We start from the raw sequence: 22,967 nt of genomic DNA, 5'->3' as shown, positions 1-22,967 counted from the left end.
TCTCAACAATAGACGTCCCAACAATTGGTGGCAACAAAATCCCTGCATTGCTATATGCTGACGACGCAGTCTTGATGGGGCGCACTCCTAAAGCCCTACGCAGCCTGGTCCAAGATTTTGTAAAGTTTATGGCATCCTTGGATCTGTGCACTAATTTTAAAAAATCCTTTTTAATGTCGTGTGGGTCTAAGAAATATTCCAACCTTACAATAGCAGTAAATTCTAATCAATTATTGAGTACCTGCACCTTTCCATATCTTGGTCTGACTTTTGCATCAAATGGTCTATGGAATGATCACATAGCGAATTGCAAACGAAAGTTTATTAACTCTATCAACACCATACTTAGGTTACCAAAGCCAAAGAATATAGAGGTTGTATCATCCATTATTAAAATGTATAGACTGCAATGCATACCAACAGTAACATATGGGGCGGAGGTATGGGGGAATACAGTTAGTGTACCCATACAACGTGAAGAGAACAGATTCTGCCGTAAGATTCTAGGAGCACCTTTCTCTTCCTCTACATATGCTGTTCACAGTGAACTCAATTTACCTTATGTGGAGGACTTCATCAAAGCTCGTCCTATTTTATTTTGGTTAAGAATCTGGAAGAATCCGGCTGCTCAGCTGACTAGGGAAATAATCACTGACTGCCTAAAATGTGACAAAGGGATGGACATACCATGGTTAGCAGGGGTCTGCAAAAGCCTACGTAGCTTAAATATGGAACATCTTTTTTTAACTCCACTTGAAATCAATTCTGTCAATATTAAAAAAGTGGAAAAAACTTTGTATGATTCCTATAAAATAGCACGAGCATCAACTGAGTGTAATAAAACCTCAGTTGCCAGATACATGCTGATAGATGCACCCCCTGCTATGCCTATATACCTCCTTAAACCAATCGGTTGTTGGGAAAGGGGCCTGTTCTTTAGGTTAAGGACAGACACCATGAAATACTTGCTGTCATTCCCTATCGGTTTTATACATAACCTTAACTTATTACCGTGTCCATGTAATAATACTCACGGGCAGTCAATGCTTCATTTCCTGTTCTTTTGTAGTTACTACTCAGCTCCTACGAAAAAATTCCTGATCCCATATTTTAAATCTCGCAATATTATGGATTATAAAGTAGCCTATGAAAAGGTACTAGCTATTACTGATGATGAACTATGTTTAAGAGTTGGATCATTTTTGAAAACAGTGATGCGTATACGTAACTCGATGCACCCTGATTAATGGACCTTTTTAAAATCTGTGTATATTTTGGCTTTTTTAGCATTTTTGTGTATTATTTATTTTATGCTGTACTTTTATGGATATGTTGTTTTATCCGAATAAAGTTCATATTGATTGATTGATTGATTGACTGCTGGGAAAAGTGTAATGCTTCAAGCTATGTATGGGTCGCTCTTGCGGGTTTTTAAATATTTCGAAGACCACACTTTCAGTATTTCTTTATGATCCGTATTACTTTTTCACCAAATTGTGTATCAAAATTTTCTTTATAGTGTGTCACCAGCTGCTCTTGTTTCCAAACTTGTTTTCAGGGTGAGAAACCCAGATTATAGCTGCCGAGTGCCACTCATCTTGACGAAGTCTAACTCGTGTTATTATTTTCCATACATCGCCGTAGAGTTTGAGATTGTCACGCGCTCGGCAGGGTTGCGCAGGGTAAACAATTTTAATTCGTGAAACCAGGAGCGCTGTGTCATGTGTCGCGGCAGTGGCAATTCAAACGGCGCTCATTCATTGCTGTTCTAGTATCGAGAGAAACACCCTGGGCCTGGATGGTAACAGGTAATTTGTGTGCCTGTTTGCAGGGAGAAGTGCCCACGTGAATGCAGAGTGGGCGACATGCTTTAAGAATCCAGGATGCAGCACATTAAAACCAGATTTATTGCCATTGCCAATGCTTGTTTTTTGTTTGTTTTCTTTTCGCCTTGCCTGCTCGTCCTGGTCTGGTCCCTTTGCTCTCAGCCCAGACCCATCGCCTTCGTTTTATTCTCTCGTGTGGTAAGTTTCCTAAAAGAATTATATCGTAAGACTCGGCGCTTTTCGGCAAAACCCCTGAAATAAACTCATGCACGTACGTGTCTGACGTGGGAGTTCTTTGCACACAGAAGAGGTGCACAATCAAGGATGTATATTTATGGCCATCAGCTGAGCTGGGCTGGTGCTCTGTGCGCCTCCCCTTCCTTGTTCAGGAGAGAAGAGAGCTCCGGGAGCAGAGCCTACAGGGCGAGCCCTGGTGCCGGAGACCCCGGGGAGGCGGGAAACCCCGGGCGGGTGACGCAGAACCGAAGCTGGGGCGGGGGAGACTACCCCTGAGAGAGGGTACAAGACTCCAGGAGGGAGGGGCGAGAACCCATGAAGGAGAGGTGTCCGAGAGTGAGTGAGTGAGGTTAAAGAAACCCCGAGGAGGGAAAAAGCGAACAGGCGACAGAGGGACCGAGAAGAGACAGGAGACGAGGAAGCAGAGATTAGCTCTCTGTCAGAAACCCAGGTTGGAGAGACCGGGCATGGGACAGAAAATGTGTTAACACAGATACAAGAGTGAGGGTGGAGAGAGCAGAACCTCACCTTCTCCGTCTCACACACAATCACGAACCCTTGAGTTCTTGGGGCTCCGTAATTTTTGTGCCGTGGTGTCTCTCTGTCCCCTAAGCCCAACTGCCTCAGTGGTTCCCGCCATTCACAGAGTCTCTTTGCATGTCCAGGGGTCCGGCGTCTCGGACACTCGACTTTGCCCTCACGATGCCAACCTACAGGCGGAGGCGGCGGATCGGATACTGCCTGAACGAGAAGAAGAAACGGAAGCTGAACTTCCACCTGTTCGAGGAGCTCTGCAGGTACCTGTAACCACTGAGTGTCTCTTCATAGACTGTCACTGCACGCGCCGCCCCGCACACACCGAGGCTGCTGACGCTGTCCATCATCGCTCTGCCGCTACCGGCTGTCATGTCACAGGCTGACGTGATGATCACTGCACACCATGCAATGCCCCTACGGAGACTCACTCTGCTGACTGCCACGGCACACACACTCTGACATTACAGACTGCCTGTAAAAACTGTACCTGAACTGACAACTGACTGTCATGTCACAGACTGCACTTTAAAGGTTTCATTTTATAGTCACCCCAGAATGTCCCTAAACACAGTGTCACGCTACGGACTGCCACGACGAAGAATGTCACATTAGAGGCTGCCTACTTGTACTGACTGTCATGGCACAGGCTGACATGTGATAATCACTGCACACAATGCCCCTGTGGAGATTGTCACTCAACTGACTGCCCCGGCACATACTCTGACGTTAGAGACTGACTGTAAACACTGCACCTGTACTGACTGTCATGTCACAGGCTGCGCTATACAGGCTAACATTTTATTGTCACCTCACAGAATGACCCTAAACACAGTATCACTCTACGGACCGCCTCAGAACAGACTGTGACGTTAGAGACTGCTGTAAACACTGCACCTGTACTGACTGTCATGTCACAGGCTGTGCTATACAGGCAATCATTTTATAGTCACCTCACAGAGGGAAACATCCATTACAATGCAGTCATTACAACGACCTATATGTACAACGCAACTGCCTTTACAGCGCATGCCATTACAATGCATGTCACTACAACGCATGTCACTACAAAGCATGCCATTACAACGCATACCATTACAAAGCATTATAAGATAAGTAATGGAGATTTTTTAGTATTAGGGTGGATATGGGTTTTGGGGTAGATGAGAATAGTAATTTTTACCCCTACACTGTCCCAACACTTTCCATACTGTTGCATTCACTGGAGTGGGAATAGTAATTTTTACCCCTACACTATCCGACACTTACCCTACTGTTGCACTCACTGGAGTGGGAATAGCAATTTTTACCCCGATACTATCCAACACTCACCCTACTGTTGCCCTAAAAGTATTATGCGTTGTACTGGTATGCGTTGTAATGGTATGTGTTGTAATGGAATGCGTTGTAAAGGTAGTTTTAAAAAATGCGTTGTAATGGCATGTGTTGTAAAATCATGCAATGTAATGGTAGTTGACATGTAAAGACTGCGTTGTAAAAGCATGTGTTGTAATTGCAGGGATTGTAACATCATATATTCCCTCACAGAATGACCCTAAACACAGTGTCACTCTACGGGCCCCCTCAGAACTGCCGCTGACGTTAGAGACTGCCTGTAAACACTGCGCCTGTACTGACTGTCATGTCGCAGGCTCACCACAGCGGATGTCATATTTTTAATAGAATGTGACTGCACAGGACTTCACTCTACCGGCATCTACTACTTACACTCTCACTCTAGAGACTTCTAATAAACGGTATGATTGTCATGTTACAGACTGTCCTTTTGTACACTGTCACTGCATAGCACACCCCTTCGGAGGCTGTCCCTGTACCGCATACACAGCCACTGTAGGGATTGTAAATAAACACTATATGGGCTGTTATCTGACACTACACAGTCTGTTATTTCATAGACTGTCACCCCATGCACTGTCACTGTAAAGGCACTAAGCACCTTGTCTGCACTGGCTGGCATGTCACAGCCTGTGACTCCACGGGCTGTCATTTCATAGCCCTTCCTTCCCTGGACACTGTCACTGTAAAGACTGCCAGTAAGCAGAGATGTCTTAAGGCATGGGCAAAGTGGGCTCTGGCCCAGGGCACCAGCCTTTCAAGCGGGCCCCTGATACAGCCAGCTCTGCAGACCTTGAATAATTCTTAAACAGATTGTTGCAAATAGTGTTTTCCTTTCATTTATTTTTCATCTAGGTAATATGTGAGAGTCTCATACAGACATTTTGCAGACAAATGTTGTGTTTATGTTTCATGCAACATCCATAAAAGAAGTTCATTTTAGATGGAAACAGGATCTCACATGTGAGAATTGGGAGGGCGTCACAGAGATTGTTTGCAGTAATATTAGTGAGCTGCTGCTGTTACAATATTGGAAACATACATCATTATCCCCGAATATTAGATATAAACACATTTTGAATTTGGACAAGTGTGCCTGTGCACTGTCAGTGACCTGGCAAAGAGGGCATGAAAGAGCTGAAGTTGGATAGTAAATTCAAAGGTGATCCCAACAGGGTCCCCCAAAATCCTTAAAATGCCCCTGCCACTAAGGACACAGACTGCACTGGCTGTAATGTCACAGGCTGCCATCACGCATGCGTGCACTGTCAAGACTGCCTCTAACCACCCTGCTGCACTGGCTGGCTCGTCACAGACTGCCGCCCCCCACAGGCTGTCACTTCATAGACTGTCACTGCACAGACGGACCCTGTTGCGACAGACTATGAACAGTTACGTCACACAGCACACTCGCTGTACATAACTTGACCAAACATTTGGACGGCTGTTTCTATAAACTGTGACCTGAAAAGTATCACCGTTAGCGCCAAGGCTCACTGTGTGCCAGCTGTCACTGTGCCAGGCGGACTGCCTCTTGAAACATAATTCATACACTCAGCGCATGCTGTCACACACGCAGAGCCAGTACAGCGATTGCTGTGCTTAATTTGTTTGAAAAAAGAACACATAATTGCTGGACCCAAAGTTTTGTTCAGAAGCCCGCCGGCGTTATTGGATGTCGGAGGGCCGAATACTGCGACTGCTTAATCTTGATTCCACCTCAGGCCTCCTCAAGCGACCTCCAGACATCCCCTGCTCCTTTATCTCACTTGTGCAGGTTACCTGCTTTTCCATTTATCAGGCGTTTTCCGCCTTACACTTCCTACTTATTCTTATTTTTCATTAGCGCGTTTCTCACTTTTTCTCTTGCTTGTGCTGGGTCAAAGTCTGATGAGGAAAAATATGGCCAGGTCCCCAACAATGACTTCCGGTGGTCCCACCAGCAACCACCGGCTCAAATTAAGCACTGTGAGATTGCGTTCTGCACAGTCAACCCCGACACGGAACATTGCTGTTCTGGCTGACGTAGTTTCTGCATATTATGTGAGCGCACTCACTGGCTGCTGTCACTGTACAGTTTTTGCGTTATTTAGCACAGAGTGCATTTCGCAAGAGCTGTCTGTTTCTTCACTTTGACTGTCGCCTTACTAACGCTCTCCGTAGAAATAGACGATTCCTTGTACACGCTACCGGTGCACTTGGAACCGCGAGTGTCTCTGAGCACACCATGTCTGTGAACTGAAAGGGTCTGAGAGCATAGACTGTCTCTGAGCAGATCTCAACAGACTGTCAATGACCACGGCCTGCCTGCGAACTGATAGTTTGTCCGACCAGTCTATTTCGGAAGACTGCTTCGCATCCAAGACTGTTTCTGCACAGAGGGTGGAACTGAGCAGGCACTGTCTATGCAAAGAGCTTTCTGGGCGCAGACAGTGTCGAAACAAAGTGGATCTTTCACGAAAAGTGCCCTCGATAAAAGAGTATCTTTGAACAGAGACTGTCGTGGGCAGGGGTGAAGCTACCACTGGTGCAGCAAGTGCAGTGGCACCAGGACCCTGGGACTCGAGGGGCACAGTGACCCCTGGTTTTGCAGTAATTTATAATTCAAACCGCAATCGGGTCCCATTTCCTTCCTTGCATTAGGTTCCATGACACTGTGGCTGCACTTCCGGTTTGGGCTCAGTCCATACCAGCAGCTCCATGGAGAGGGGAGATGAGTGCGCCCTGCTGTGTGCCTTTACTTATGTGCACCAACACTCACAGAGCCGCCACCCATGCCTTCATCAAAAGCAAGCTGGACCTTGGCAATTTACCATATGCCACAATAAACGCTCAACTGGCCAGAAGACTCCAGAACATACACAAATCTGCTGCCAGGCTCACCCTCAACCTCCCACCTCACACTCACACCAGCCCACACCTCAGAGTGCAGCTGTTCCAATGGCTCCAAATTAACAGCAGAGCACTCTTCATACTCATGCACACATACACAGACTTACACAATATTGGCCCCACGTAACTCAACAATTGCATACACTTTCACACACCTGCCAGTCACCTCTGCTCAGCCAGACTCCTACTCGCACACACATAGAACTAGATTCTGCAGCCGTGCATAGTCGCACCTCGCCCCTAAAGCCTGGAATGACCAGCCCCAGCGCATCAGAGCCACCTCCTTGTTCTTGAATTCAACAAGAAACAGAAGACCTGGCTTTTCACCTGGCCCCACCCTGGCTGAGCCCATACAGCTCCTGCTTGAGCACCAGGATACTCCACTGGGGGAGTTGTGTGCTATACAAATGCACATAACACAACACAACATGCATAATGGTCCATGGAAAAGAGCCTGGAATGAAAGAACTCACCCTAAGTCAAAGTCACAGTAAGTCCAAATCAACAAAATCTAAATCAACCCAAAAATCTTGGACCTCATTCACAATGGTAAACTGAGACGAAAGTCTAACTTTTAGACTTTGGGTATTCACAAAGGGCATTTACGAGTAGTAAAGTTAGATTTTTGTCTCGGTTTTGGTCTCAGTTAAACTTAAGACCAAAACTTAAGTTTAACTGAGATAAAAGTCTAACTTTACTACTCGTAAGTGTCCTTTGTGAATACCGAAAGTCATAACATTTGACTTTCGTCTCAGTTTACCTTTGTGAATCGGGCCCTTATTTATTCATTTTGTTTAGCACCAACCATGCTGTACCTTGCATATTTTAAAATGTAAACAATATGAAAGAATCTAAAAGGTTTATGGTCCCATTTTGTTTTGTCGGAGCCGTAAACAGGCCACCATGCTGTTTGAGCAGTGTATAAAGTATAAACTCGTTATTATTCTAAATGGAAATGTGAAGAGAACATTTAGGTTGTTTAGTAATATAGCTCAAATGCTTATTTTCCACATATTGAGGAGCTGGCCTTATGAATGAGTACATTGTAACTGACCTTGAGTTACGACTCACCCGTGATTTTAATATTGTGTCAGTTTCTTATCTTAAATTGTACAGCACTTTGATACCTACGGGTCATGATCACGATTCCTAAAACTCTAAATAAATGAGTCAAATGGACATCATGTACGCTTGCTTGATGGATTTAAAAAGGGTCGTCTTTCAATACGTAAAGTACATGCTCTTCTGCCTTGAATATTATAATGCGTGAATGCTAAAGCGGTGGCTGTTAATTAAAGCCTTATATGTCTCCGACACCCCATCTCAGTCCCTTTAGAAATGCTGATCACTCTTTCACACCTTGTGACTTGTCTTTCTTCAAGCAGACACCTGGCAGTACAAGGACCTCCCGCACATTCATCCAGTAAACAATGCGGAAAGTTCTGGCCCAACCCATGGGTGCATCACAAATTATTAGTGGGGTCCAAGTCCCACACGCCCTTGTAACCTGTCACTTGGGTTCATTGTCTTGGCCCAGAAGGGCCTTGACTCATCAGAGCAATAAAGACAATAATCTGAAGGTTAACAACCATTAACGCCTTTTATGGATTGCTGAGATTGTCTTGGCCAATCAGAATGCTTATAATGCTGCCAGGAATGATTGCTGTTTGCCTGCATGTTATCTCTGTGCAGTATACAAACTAAACAGAGAAAGCGGATGTGTTTTTCTGCATATGGTAGATAGGATTGAGAGGCAGGATCTAATATCCTTATTTTCCTCCTGCTATTGGACATTAGCAGTGATTAAAGGCCCCTCTCCCAAAACATTAAAAGTGTAATTTGGCTCACTATTGCACATTTGGTACAATTTCTTTATTCACTTCAGGTTTTTTCTTTGTATTCTGATACTTGTGCTTATTTTGTAAAGAGAGCAACAGGACTACAAATCCCAGAAATCAAAGGTAGCCCAGAAGTGAATACTTTTCTCACCGATGGACTTGAGAGCCCTGAGCCTAATCCGTGCTGAGGGGGTTCATTGAAAATTTGTCTCTGAATGACCTGAATGAACATTTGTTAGGTTATGGAGTTTTCTATGTAGTGCAGCGTGCACCCACTTTGCACCAGTAAGCGCTAGATATTTCCAGGAAGGACAGTTTCTCTTTTGTTAGTTATGACGAGTACACTGCACCCTTTATTGTTATTCAGGGGACATATTTAACCAGAAAGGGACCAAACCAGAGGAACCAAGGGGCATATCATCCAGGGGAAGCGATCAAATTATCGCCGCTTTAGCGTCCGTTTTCGGGCGAAAAGCGGCGATAATTTAATCGCACTATCAGCAAGAACACGCTAGCGCGTGCTTCTATGTCTCTGCGCCCGTTTCCCTAACGCCCAGCTTTGCATCTCTAATGATATGCAAAGTGGGCGTTCCTCACCAAAATAACGTGGGAAATGTCGCTAACAGACATTTCTCCTATCAGCAAGCTGCACGCTAACCTTCACAGCAACGAGAAATGTAGCGCTAACCGTGCCTAACACAGGTTTCATTATGCCTGCTTGTAACCTGACAAAAACGGGTATTGACAGGATGAGAGCCTGTATATAACTGAGCACTGTTCACAAAGTGTCTTATCTGACACTAACTAGTTTAAGAAACAATATGTTTAATTTTCAACACAGAAACAAAACATTTTCTAGAGCTTTTCACAATATCTTCATGTAAGACAGCGAGTAAAGATATCGCGGTTTGTGCCAATACAAATTCATGACATTTGTACATAAGTAACTTGGTTACAAACAGAAATCATGTGTGACACAAATTCAATTTACATATTATGAACATTTAGTAATACGACGAAATTACAACACAACAGGAGTGTAAATGCCCAATGCATTTCGGAACCAGCCGGTTCCTTCGTCAGGGGCCAGTCTGAAAAATACAAAGTAAACCATTTCGCTAGTTAGAATAATGTGATGGGGCTCAATCTCTAGAACTCTGATATAGAACGAACATGTCTTAGAACGAGTTACCTGTTCGTGTGTGTTGTTAAGTGTTCTCTGAAACAGATAAAGACGTGACCAAGTCAGCAACAACTAAGGTTGTGAGGTGTACGTGAGAGATGACAGCATAACATTGCCAAATTCACGCTTACCTGTGTTTGAAGAAACTCGTGATTCTGAAAATGTGAGAAGCGAACCATGTCGGGTTAATAAAACTGATCAAACCAAAGATGCAAAGAGTGTGCTCAATGGGTTTCAGAAGAGATAGCAAATCTTACCTCTGACAAGATGTTTTATAAGAAGCTGTGTGGGAAATAAGTGCAAAATGTCAACCAAAACGTGCCAGGTAGGCTGTACGGAGCTGACGGAAATTAAAATAGTGCAATCTAGAGAAGATTACGCGCACTGCAAAACGGGTGTAAATCTTACCTCCAGAAAGGTTTGTAAAGAGCTGTGGAAAAAGTAAGAAAGCGGGACTTTAGAAAAAAGGTGTGGCCGTAGTTAACAACTTATTCGACCACCGTAAGTCATGGAAAAGAAACCTTACCTAAGAGGTGCTGCGAGACAAGAGTAACCGACGGTTCTCCAAAACGGATGGGCGAGTGCAAGGAGTCAAATGTAAGGATGCTTTTAGAGGGACAGACCGGAACGCGAACCGGAAGTATTCGACATAGACGGCGGACAATAGGAAACATATGAGATCAACTGGGTGTTTGGTATCCTGCAGACGCGCATAAGCGCCATATTGGAACGGAGTTGAAAGACTAACAAAAGTATAGGCGAATGCATCTAGGTGCATGAGTTGCTATGGATTTAGGAATGGAAAGAATAAATAAAGGAAGCCAAATAGTCAGTACAAATTGAGCGTCGTTGACGGTAGCATACACGATTGAAAAAGCGGAAATTATAAAAAGCTGACATACCAGCTTAGATTTGACGAACAGCTTTCACATTTGTGGTACAGAAAAAATCTGCCATATGTGGCGGTATTGGGAGTGGTAGACCCTGTAGAAAATGCTAAGTCTTGTGTTATGCGGAACGGGCAATTTAAGGAGTGTGATGATGAGATAGTCACTGAAGTGTGAGAATAAGCGCAATAAGTTGCATGGGAAGCAAGTGTGTATGTTGTGACAAAGAAAATAGTACACAAGGTGTAGGTGAGTGTATAACATGGTGTGGGGATTTTAGTTGTGCTGTAATGCTTGTCACTGGTCTGCAGTTTGAAAACTAGCCCAGGGTTTCACGGACTAGTCGATGAGCTTGTAATTAAATAAAGCACGACATATCTAACCTGTCATTAAGACCAATTGGTGCCATGGTATCCAGAAGTTTAATCCAAAAGACCTCCCTTTGTAGGAGTCTCAGGTGAGTATTGACACCTTGTTGTTGTTCCACATGTTCGATTATTTGGAATCTAAGTTGTGATATGGAGTGACATGCTTCATGCCAGTGGGACGCCAGAGGAGAATTTTTGCTCTGAGTTCTAATGCGACTTTTATGTTCAGTGAGACGTGTTTTCATTTTCCGTTGGGTTTTTCCAATGTATAATTTGCCACACGGGCATTTAATCCCGTAAATTACATTAGTAGTATTGCAGTCACTAGTGTGTCGGAGCAGAACATCCTTGCCTGTGGTGGGATGTTTTAAGATGTTTCCTGGGATGATGTTATTACAATGCGAACAATTTTGACATTTCAAAGTGCCTTTGTGGGTGCGGATAGTCTGAGGTTTTTTTGTTGTGGAAGATATCAGTTCACGAAGATTTTGACCCCTAGTGTAAGCATGCAAGGGCAATTCACAGAAAATGTTGTTGAAGTCCGTTTCGTTGGATAGTAGTTCCCAACGTTTGTTGATGATTCTTTTGATAGCAATGGAACAGGTTGAACACTTAGATGTAAACACTATGTTTGATTTGTTGGTTTTTCTGGTGGGTGTCAGTAATTCTTCACGTGATTTTGCCATTGCTCTTTGTGCACAAGAGTCAATGATAGTAGAAGGGTACCCTCGTTCCTGGTATTTTTCTTTTTGTTCATTAATCTTAGCTGTGCTGTCAGCTGTATTAGAACAAATACGTTTGATCCGGATAAACTGGGAGTAAGGTAGATTATTAATGAGGTTGTTGGGGTGGAAGGTGGAAAACTGTAACGCATTGTTGCGATCGGTGGGTTTGGTGTAGACTGTAGTGGTTAGTCCATGTCCATCTGGATTCTTATTAATGGTGATGTCAAGAAATTGGATGGTCTGTGTGTCAATTTTGTGGGTGAATTGAATCCTGGGATTATGGGAATTTAGAGTTGTTATCATTTGTTCGAGAAGTTGCTGTGAGTTGGTCCAAACCAGAAAGATGTCGTCAATGTATCGGCAGTAAGTATAAATGTTTGACCACCACTGAGGTATGTCCATGATATACTCCTGTTCGAACATAGCCATGAAGATATTGGCGTACGAAGGAGCCCCCGGAAAACCCATAGAGGTTCCCGAGAGTTGAGCATAGAATTGTTCGTTCCATTTGAAGTAACTGTGATGAAGGCAAAAGTGCAGTAATTGTAAAATGAAAACCTTTTCTATGTCAATGTCTTCGCGTTGAAGAAGAGCCCATTCAACTGCCTCCATGCCTGTGGAGTGAGGAATAGAAGTGTAGAGAGCCACCACATCGATAGTGCACAATAACCAGGTGGGTTGGATGCTGGGTTGAATCAGCTCAAGTTTCTTAAGGAAGTCTGTGGTGTCCTTGCTGTATGACCACCAATTCTGCACGAATTTCTGTAGGTAATGATCTAAATATTTGCCCACGGCATCAAAAATTGAACCGCATCCTGAAACAATCGGTCTGAAAGGTGGTTGGTGTAGATTTTTATGTATTTTTGGTAACATGTAGAGATGAGGTCTACGCGGATCTGATGTTGTGAGGAACTGTCTGGTTTGTTCGTCAATCCATCCTAAGTCATATGCTCGTTTCAGGATATCTTGTAGGATGATTTCAAGTTGTGGTGTTGGATCGGTTTGTAAAGGTAGATATATTGATTGGTCATTCACGTGGATGTTAACCTGTTGTAAATAGAATTCTGTGTCCATTATGACAATTGCTCCTCCCTTGTCAGCGGGTTGGATGGTGATGTCTGGGTTGTTGGCAAGGGTTCTCAATGTGATTCTTTCGTTGTTCGTCAAATTCCGATGTTTGTTAGAGCGAAGAGTTACGTTTTTGATGTCCTTTTTGATCATAATCTCAAATGTGTCCAGCATCTTGTGGGACACTGGGGCTTGGAAAGTGCTGCGAGGCTTAAATTTCGTCAGTTTGCTCGTTTCTGGGGTTGCATCTGAGATTACTACGTTAGAAAAATAGTGACGTAGACGTAATGTCCGCATGAACTTATACAGTGCAACATCAATTTCCAATTGGTTTGCATGACTGGTAGGAACAAAAGACAAGCCTCTATTTAGAACAGCTTTTTGGTGGGGTGTGATATCAACAGATGAAATGTTTATGATCAGGGAATGTTCTTCCCGCTGCGTAACGATTTTCCTGCCCTTTCCTCGCCTGGTCTTGTGGTTGCGCTTTGGGTCTCTGGTTGTAGAGCTGGAGGTATTCCTTGATCCGGGGCCTGGGATAAAAAAGACACCGTACTGGTTTTATCGGCTTGTTCGGTGGCATCCTTAGTTGGAGTTTGTGAGTTAGAGGATGAGATTCCGGGCTGCACTGGTGTTCTGGATGTAGAAATGTCCTTGTCTGAAACCAAACTTTCCTCTGATGAATGCGTGTGTGGTTTACGTGGTTCAAATCTCTTGCGAGTGTATATTTCGGCCCAGGTGTAAACCTCATTTAACTTGTAGTCGATAGTGTCTCTTTTGTACTTCCTGAGTTTGCCCTCTTGTAATTCTCTGCTGTACTTGTCTAATTTTATATTCAAGCCCTCTAAGGGCTTGAATATAAAATTAGACAAGTACAGCAGAGAATTACAAGAGGGCAAACTCAGGAAGTACAAAAGAGACACTATCGACTACAAGTTAAATGAGGTTTACACCTGGGCCGAAATATACGCTCGCAAGAGATTTGAACCACGTAAACCACACACGCATTCATCAGAGGAAAGTTTGGTTTCAGACAAGGACATTTCTACATCCAGAACACCAGTGCAGCCCGGAATCTCATCCTCTAACTCACAAACTCCAACTAAGGATGCCACCGAACAAGCCGATAAAACCAGTACGGTGTCTTTTTTATCCCAGGCCCCGGATCAAGGAATACCTCCAGCTCTACAACCAGAGACCCAAAGCGCAACCACAAGACCAGGCGAGGAAAGGGCAGGAAAATCGTTACGCAGCGGGAAGAACATTCCCTGATCATAAACATTTCATCTGTTGATATCACACCCCACCAAAAAGCTGTTCTAAATAGAGGCTTGTCTTTTGTTCCTACCAGTCATGCAAACCAATTGGAAATTGATGTTGCACTGTATAAGTTCATGCGGACATTACGTCTACGTCACTATTTTTCTAACGTAGTAATCTCAGATGCAACCCCAGAAACGAGCAAACTGACGAAATTTAAGCCTCGCAGCACTTTCCAAGCCCCAGTGTCCCACAAGATGCTGGACACATTTGAGATTATGATCAAAAAGGACATCAAAAACGTAACTCTTCGCTCTAACAAACATCGGAATTTGACGAACAACGAAAGAATCACATTGAGAACCCTTGCCAACAACCCAGACATCACCATCCAACCCGCTGACAAGGGAGGAGCAATTGTCATAATGGACACAGAATTCTATTTACAACAGGTTAACATCCACGTGAATGACCAATCAATATATCTACCTTTACAAACCGATCCAACACCACAACTTGAAATCATCCTACAAGATATCCTGAAAAGAGCATATGACTTAGGATGGATTGACGAACAAACCAGACAGTTCCTCACAACATCAGATCCGCGTAGACCTCATCTCTACATGTTACCAAAAATACATAAAAATCTACACCAACCACCTTTCAGACCGATTGTTTCAGGATGCGGTTCAATTTTTGATGCCGTGGGCAAATATTTAGATCATTACCTACAGAAATTCGTGCAGAATTGGTGGTCATACAGCAAGGACACCACAGACTTCCTTAAGAAACTTGAGCTGATTCAACCCAGCATCCAACCCACCTGGTTATTGTGCACTATCGATGTGGTGGCTCTCTACACTTCTATTCCTCACTCCACAGGCATGGAGGCAGTTGAATGGGCTCTTCTTCAACGCGAAGACATTGACATAGAAAAGGTTTTCATTTTACAATTACTGCACTTTTGCCTTCATCACAGTTACTTCAAATGGAACGAACAATTCTATGCTCAACTCTCGGGAACCTCTATGGGTTTTCCGGGGGCTCCTTCGTACGCCAATATCTTCATGGCTATGTTCGAACAGGAGTATATCATGGACATACCTCAGTGGTGGTCAAACATTTATACTTACTGCCGATACATTGACGACATCTTTCTGGTTTGGACCAACTCACAGCAACTTCTCGAACAAATGATAACAACTCTAAATTCCCATAATCCCAGGATTCAATTCACCCACAAAATTGACACACAGACCATCCAATTTCTTGACGTCACCATTAATAAGAATCCAGATGGACATGGACTAACCACTACAGTCTACACCAAACCCACCGATCGCAACAATGCGTTACAATTTTCCAGCTTCCACCCCAACAACCTCATTAATAATCTACCTTACTCCCAGTTTATCCGGATCAAACGTATTTGTTCTAATACAGCTGACAGCACAGCTAAGATTAATGAACAAAAAGAAAAATACCAGGAACGAGGGTACCCTTCTACTATCATTGACTCTTGTGCACAAAGAGCAATGGCAAAATCACGTGAAGAATTACTGACACCCACCAGAAAAACCAACAAATCAAACATAGTGTTTACATCTAAGTGTTCAACCTGTTCCATTGCTATCAAAAGAATCATCAACAAACGTTGGGAACTACTATCCAACGAAACGGACTTCAACAACATTTTCTGTGAATTGCCCTTGCATGCTTACACTAGGGGTCAAAATCTTCGTGAACTGATATCTTCCACAACAAAAAAACCTCAGACTATCCGCACCCACAAAGGCACTTTGAAATGTCAAAATTGTTCGCATTGTAATAACATCATCCCAGGAAACATCTTAAAACATCCCACCACAGGCAAGGATGTTCTGCTCCGACACACTAGTGACTGCAATACTACTAATGTAATTTACGGGATTAAATGCCCGTGTGGCAAATTATACATTGGAAAAACCCAACGGAAAATGAAAACACGTCTCACTGAACATAAAAGTCGCATTAGAACTCAGAGCAAAAATTCTCCTCTGGCGTCCCACTGGCATGAAGCATGTCACTCCATATCACAACTTAGATTCCAAATAATCGAACATGTGGAACAACAACAAGGTGTCAATACTCACCTGAGACTCCTACAAAGGGAGGTCTTTTGGATTAAACTTCTGGATACCATGGCACCAATTGGTCTTAATGACAGGTTAGATATGTCGTGCTTTATTTAATTACAAGCTCATCGACTAGTCCGTGAAACCCTGGGCTAGTTTTCAAACTGCAGACCAGTGACAAGCATTACAGCACAACTAAAATCCCCACACCATGTTATACACTCACCTACACCTTGTGTACTATTTTCTTTGTCACAACATACACACTTGCTTCCCATGCAACTTATTGCGCTTATTCTCACACTTCAGTGACTATCTCATCATCACACTCCTTAAATTGCCCGTTCCGCATAACACGAGACTTAGCATTTTCTACAGGGTCTACCACTCCCAATACCGCCACATATGGCAGATTTTTTCTGTACCACAAATGTGAAAGCTGTTCGTCAAATCTAAGCTGGTATGTCAGCTTTTTATAATTTCCGCTTTTTCAATCGTGTATGCTACCGTCAACGACGCTCAATTTGTACTGACTATTTGGCTTCCTTTATTTATTCTTTCCATTCCTAAATCCATAGCAACTCATGCACCTAGATGCATTCGCCTATACTTTTGTTAGTCTTTCAACTCCGTTCCAATATGGCGCTTATGCGCGTCTGCAGGATACCAAACACCCAGTTGATCTCATATGTTTCCTATTGTCCGCCGTCTATGTCGAATACTTCCGGTTCGCGTTCCGGTCTGTCCCTCTAAAAGCATCCTTACATTTGACTCCTTGCACTCGCCCATCCGTTTTGGAGAACCGTCGGTTACTCTTGTCTCGCAGCACCTCTTAGGTAAGGTTTCTTTTCCATGACTTACGGTGGTCGAATAAGTTGTTAACTACGGCCACACCTTTTTTCTAAAGTCCCGCTTTCTTACTTTTTCCACAGCTCTTTACAAACCTTTCTGGAGGTAAGATTTACACCCGTTTTGCAGTGCGCGTAATCTTCTCTAGATTGCACTATTTTAATTTCCGTCAGCTCCGTACAGCCTACCTGGCACGTTTTGGTTGACATTTTGCACTTATTTCCCACACAGCTTCTTATAAAACATCTTGTCAGAGGTAAGATTTGCTATCTCTTCTGAAACCCATTGAGCACACTCTTTGCATCTTTGGTTTGATCAGTTTTATTAACCCGACATGGTTCGCTTCTCACATTTTCAGAATCACGAGTTTCTTCAAACACAGGTAAGCGTGAATTTGGCAATGTTATGCTGTCATCTCTCACGTACACCTCACAACCTTAGTTGTTGCTGACTTGGTCACGTCTTTATCTGTTTCAGAGAACACTTAACAACACACACGAACAGGTAACTCGTTCTAAGACATGTTCGTTCTATATCAGAGTTCTAGAGATTGAGCCCCATCACATTATTCTAACTAGCGAAATGGTTTACTTTGTATTTTTCAGACTGGCCCCTGACGAAGGAACCGGCTGGTTCCGAAATGCATTGGGCATTTACACTCCTGTTGTGTTGTAATTTCGTCGTATTACTAAATGTTCATAATATGTAAATTGAATTTGTGTCACACATGATTTCTGTTTGTAACCAAGTTACTTATGTACAAATGTCATGAATTTGTATTGGCACAAACCGCGATATCTTTACTCGCTGTCTTACATGAAGATATTGTGAAAAGCTCTAGAAAATGTTTTGTTTCTGTGTTGAAAATTAAACATATTGTTTCTTAAACTAGTTAGTGTCAGATAAGACACTTTGTGAACAGTGCTCAGTTATATACAGGCTCTCATCCTGTCAATACCCGTTCTTGATCTCAGTAGGAGAGGACAAACTCCTACATAACTGATGCACCGCTGCTTTTTCTTACGGAGAATCATTGATTAAATTGTCACATTATTGGAGTGCTCTCCCCACACAACCGCTGTAACCTGACAAAACCATTTTAGCTTATGGGTGGTGGATTATAGGGCTGAGACCACCCAGCCCTATCAACAAGGTATCGTCTGTCGCTGTGCGATTATCGCTGGATTTCCAGCAATAATCGCACTTTTTCGCAACTATCGCTGGATTATATATCGCATCGGAGATAATCGTTGCTGATAGCGCGCTATCTCGGCAATATAATCCAGTGATAGCCGGCGATAATTATCCTCGCGCTTAGCGATAATTATCGCCAGCTGTTGCTGATATGCCCCCAAGAGCTTCTCCAAACAGCCTCTACCAGAGTTCTGGGAGCGCTCAAGTTCACCGGTTCCATGTGCGACTAGGTGATCAAGCCAAAGTTTATCCTTTGTAATCTGGTTCTAAATTTATAATGGGATAAACAAAACTACAAGTACCAGAAACTCGCGAGCTATGAGTTCTTGGAACAGACTGTTTATGAAGGGATAGTGCCAAGTGATTTCACAAGGGTCCCCCTTCAGCCAGCCCTGGCTTCTAAACAAACACCTCTCATTATAATATATGTATCGGAGCAGAGACTGTCTCTAAAGAGTCCTTTGAGCACACACTGTAACTGGGCACACAGAGGTATTTACTGAGGTTTTACACAGCAAAAAGTGGCACCTACATTATAAAGGCCCGGGTCATGTGCCAACCGAATGTATGATGTTACTACTCATACATTCTCCACACATGGCCTTACAACGTGGTCATTAAAACGACCGCGTTGTTACCACGCGTGTCATTACAACGACTCGCTGTAGGGGGTGTGCAACACTAGGGAATGTGTTGGATTCTAAATCCAACACCTTCCCTGCTGTTGCACAAACTGGAGTAGGAATAGTAATTAAGTTACGACTTGCGATGTAATGGCACGCGTGGTAACAACACGGTCGTTTTAATGACCACGTTGTAAGGCCATGCGTTGTGGAAACAGCTTAGTAAATGCTGTTTTCTGTGCCAACCACGCAAGCGCCTATGCAAAACTTCAGTAAATACATCCCCAGGCATTGAGTGATCGCCGAACAAAATGTTTTAAAGTCCAGACTGTTGTATAGACTGTACCAAAAAAACAAAATCCTGTTCTGAATGAGCTGCTGATGTCACATGTATATGCGAACCAAAAGCTCAGTTTCTCACAAATCCTTTATTTATGTAGCAGCTGAGGTTCAGACCCAGTTCACATTTTTAACTCTAAGTTTAAAGTTTTATTTGTGTGTTTAACCGGTCAGTGATTAAATAAATACAGCCTTCTTATATTTAACCGGTCAGTGATTAAATAAATATAGCCTTCTTATTTCTTCCCTCACTAAACTACGGTTAGACCTATTGAATTATATGACGTGGACACGTGCGAGAATTTGTGATCGCAAGGCTCAGGACACATTGAGGATGCACGGCTGTTTCTTGTCAATAAGAAGGCGGGAGAAAAAACACAAACCAAGACCCTCATTTATGGGGTTTTGGCGTAGGGCAGTGCAGTAAGTCACCTTGCTGGGCTGCCCTGCATCAAAGTGAAAGGGCAGGAATGCACCATATTAATCTAAAACGGCGCATTTCTGTCCTTTCCCCCACGCTGCTGCCGATTTGGCAGTCTAGCGCCATTGTTTTTGTGCAGGAAGGGCCACCTTCATGCCCAAAATCAATCATGGGAGGCTGTTTCCTCTTTCTATGTGTGCTGGAGAATGCAGCACACATGGAAAGAGGAAAAGACGATGAGAATTAAAATTATTTCTCCTCGTTGCACGTTCCCTGGGGAGGCGTAAAGTTTTGTCGCATCCCCAGGTTTGCATGGTTTGTTAAATCTGGGGATGTGTCAAAATCCATGGGTGTTGTGTGGGAACACCCACTGCAACGCCCAAGGAACACCTCCCTAGTGCAGAGTAAGGCAACGCAGCGATTTGCGTTGCCTTGCCTTACTCCATATCTATGAGTCCATTCAAAGCCACGCAAAGTGGTTTTGCGTGACCACAGAAATATGATTTTGTAGTTTGGGCCTCGTGACGCTCCAGCAGCACAAGGGGCTCATAAATATGGCCCCAAGCCCCATTAGAGGAAGGTGTGGGGGCGCGGGGAGGCAGTCTTGAAGTGCTACTGAACGAGTGCAGCGAGGCGGCTAGCCAGCGTTGGAGGAACGTCGGGTAGTATATATGATAAAAAAGCAAGGCAGCTGAGTAGATTGGGTACCTGTTGTGGCATGGTGACGTTGTTAGGGCTGTTTGTTGATTCTGTGTTCAAACAGGACGGGAAAGACTATTGCGCACCAGCTCAGTTTGTGAAGCGTGAATAATTTACTAATGGTAAATATTTTTTGGTCTCGCTTAGAGACAGCTCTAGCAGTCTAACCAGACTCATGTTTTCCTTAAAAAAAAAATCATAGTAAAAATACATACATACATTCAGGGCCTTGTGTATAGCATTCTTCATGTATTGCTCTGTTCGATTGCCATTCACATTTTGCTTCTGCCTACCACAACAGGTGCAATGGTTCAGCTAACTTCAGAAATGTTTTCAGTTCACCATGAGTGGCTGTATTTTTATTTGCACTTCTGCTTACAAAGTAGTCCACTTCTGTCCGATGGGGAAATCTCTTCTTCTATTTCATTTTTTAAAATTTTATTTTTGTATTGGGTTATATATTTTTTTGCAAGCATGCACACAACTTTTAGACAACGATGTTTTCACGTTTTATTATGCGTAAGCTTTGAAAGCTTATTACAGGTGTTTGACAAAACAAAAATGAAAGAAAAAAAAGACTAACCAAGTCTTGCTGACTTTTCCAATGCTTGTTTTTACTGTGCTCTCTGGAGTCACTTCTGAGAAGGACAAGTTAACACAGTAGTAAGAGGATGAATTGGGGCAGGAAAGAAGTGATGGTGATAGAGTCTGCTGTCCAAGAAAAAGTAACTTTTGAAGGAGTGCCCTTGGTAATCAGAGGGCACATACAAAAACACAAACCCTGTGCCACTGTAAGGTTAAATAATCCATTCCTCGTGCCTGAGAATCCTACAGGTACAGGAGGATGAACGTCTGTTCATTAAAGGAAAAAAGGAGTTTATTGGCGTCCCAAACTTATTGCACATCATCTGTAAGATGTTAAACCAGACGAAGAACCCCAGCGATGGAGGGTGAAACTTCCGCAGAGGATCTGCCTGAACATTCCACACCCCTGAGATGTTTGAGGATTTCAACAAGTAGGGATTCATTTTCATGCCAAAAGAACAATTTACTTGTTGCCCCCATTATGGATTTGGGCTTGGTTTCCACATTTGTTAACACTGAACTTTTCTACCAAAGTGTCTGTTTTAACAAGAGCTGCGTAGCGTAGGAGGGTCCTATGAGTGCCTAGGATGCCATCTAGATGAATGTCAATTCCCACCAGTCTAAAGATTGGGAACCCTCTTGCAGGGTTTATACGCCCTGGGTGTTGATGAGCACAGGTTTGCACCCCATCCCTACATACTGACATCTGCTGTTAAGACCCTATGGATAGAGGTCTGGATCCATCTCTCTTGATAGATGGGGCTGGCTAACCGCCAGTGTAGTCCGCTGTACAGGGGCTCCAGTACTGATACTGGGAACTCATAATTGAAGGAATCGAAGAATCAGTCACCTGAACGGGATGGAATACTGATTCCTCCCTGCCCCTATTTGCTTGTAGAATACTAGCCAGTAGACCATGGATTGTGGGAAACAGCCTTTACCAAGCATATGCCTATACCACGCCTGCCCTTGCCACAAAGGCCCCTTTACCACATAAGGTAGCTATGGTTAAGTTAGGCATATATATACACACACACACAAATATGTGTGTATATATAGGTATATACATATATAGATATATAGGTATATAAATATATATGCCTATCTTAACTATAGTTACACACACACATATATATATTCACTGAAAAAAAACAAAGGTTGAAGAGAAGTTATAGTTAGGAAAAAATGCCAATTAAAGCATTCAGTCATTACATAAAAAAACACTGAAATTCACCAGTCATAGTCATCTCAAATAACTATAACTCGGTCTCCCATCATGCACAGTGTTATAATCAACAATGCAGTGGCGGCTGATGGAATTTGAGAATGGTAAGGCGCAAGAGCAATAAAAGTAATATTAGACTGTAGCGAAGGGAGCGAGTTTGGTGCTTACAGGTGGGATCCAGGGGTCACCCCGAGAAATCTTTTTTTTAATTGGTATATTTTGGTGCACTTACAACATACAGGAAATCCTACATGAGCAATAAGGATTAGAAAGAGTGCCTCTAGTAGTAGGCTGATAGTAGGTATTATATATTAAAAGTTGAGGACCTGGAAAAACACAAAGTCAGGATAAAAAATGTCACAGTGATTGAGATTGGCAATGGGACTTTATTACTACCCAAAACTCAAGAGCGGGCGGACGGGCCTGGAAATGGGTTTCCACACTTACTCTAACCGCAGTATAAATAGATGTGGATTTATTGTGGATGGAGAATATGGATTATGTGAAAAGAACTGGTGATTATTTGCCACTGAAGAGGCTGGAGATGATAGAGTGTTATAGCACTCCAGGAATTAACCTGAGTGGAGGGAGGACTGGGTTGGAGGAGTGGATGGGTGAATGTGGGACATATCAACTTACCCCTGAACATGAAAAATTGTATTTTTGTAACCGATAATTGACATTACTGTTGCTAAATGAGTAAATACCCATTTTATAGTCTTGAAGCTGTTCCCCAAAAAA

General features: G+C 43.2%; 1 protein-coding gene across 2 annotated transcripts in view; it reads left to right on the top strand.

Annotated features, from left to right (window-relative positions):
- Nucleotides 1-2,169: 2,169 nt before the first annotated feature.
- Nucleotides 2,170-22,967, top strand: part of LOC146797813 (inositol-tetrakisphosphate 1-kinase-like) — a 216,676-nt gene continuing 195,878 nt past the window's right edge. Inside the window, exon 1 of one of the 2 annotated variants that reach the window (XM_085624996.1) lies at nt 2,170-2,860. In XM_085624996.1, the coding sequence (XP_085481122.1) occupies nt 2,721-2,860 (140 nt within the window). In that variant the 5' untranslated portion in view covers nt 2,170-2,720. The remainder of the gene's footprint in view (nt 2,861-22,967) is intronic. The other variant, XM_085624997.1, reaches the window with a different exon arrangement.

This window comes from Triturus cristatus, chromosome 9 (assembly GCF_964204655.1).
Source record: "Triturus cristatus chromosome 9, aTriCri1.1, whole genome shotgun sequence".
NCBI lineage: Eukaryota > Metazoa > Chordata > Amphibia > Caudata > Salamandridae > Triturus > Triturus cristatus.
Note: the sequence above shows the minus strand (reverse complement) of the source record. Positions and strands in the feature narration are given on the sequence as shown.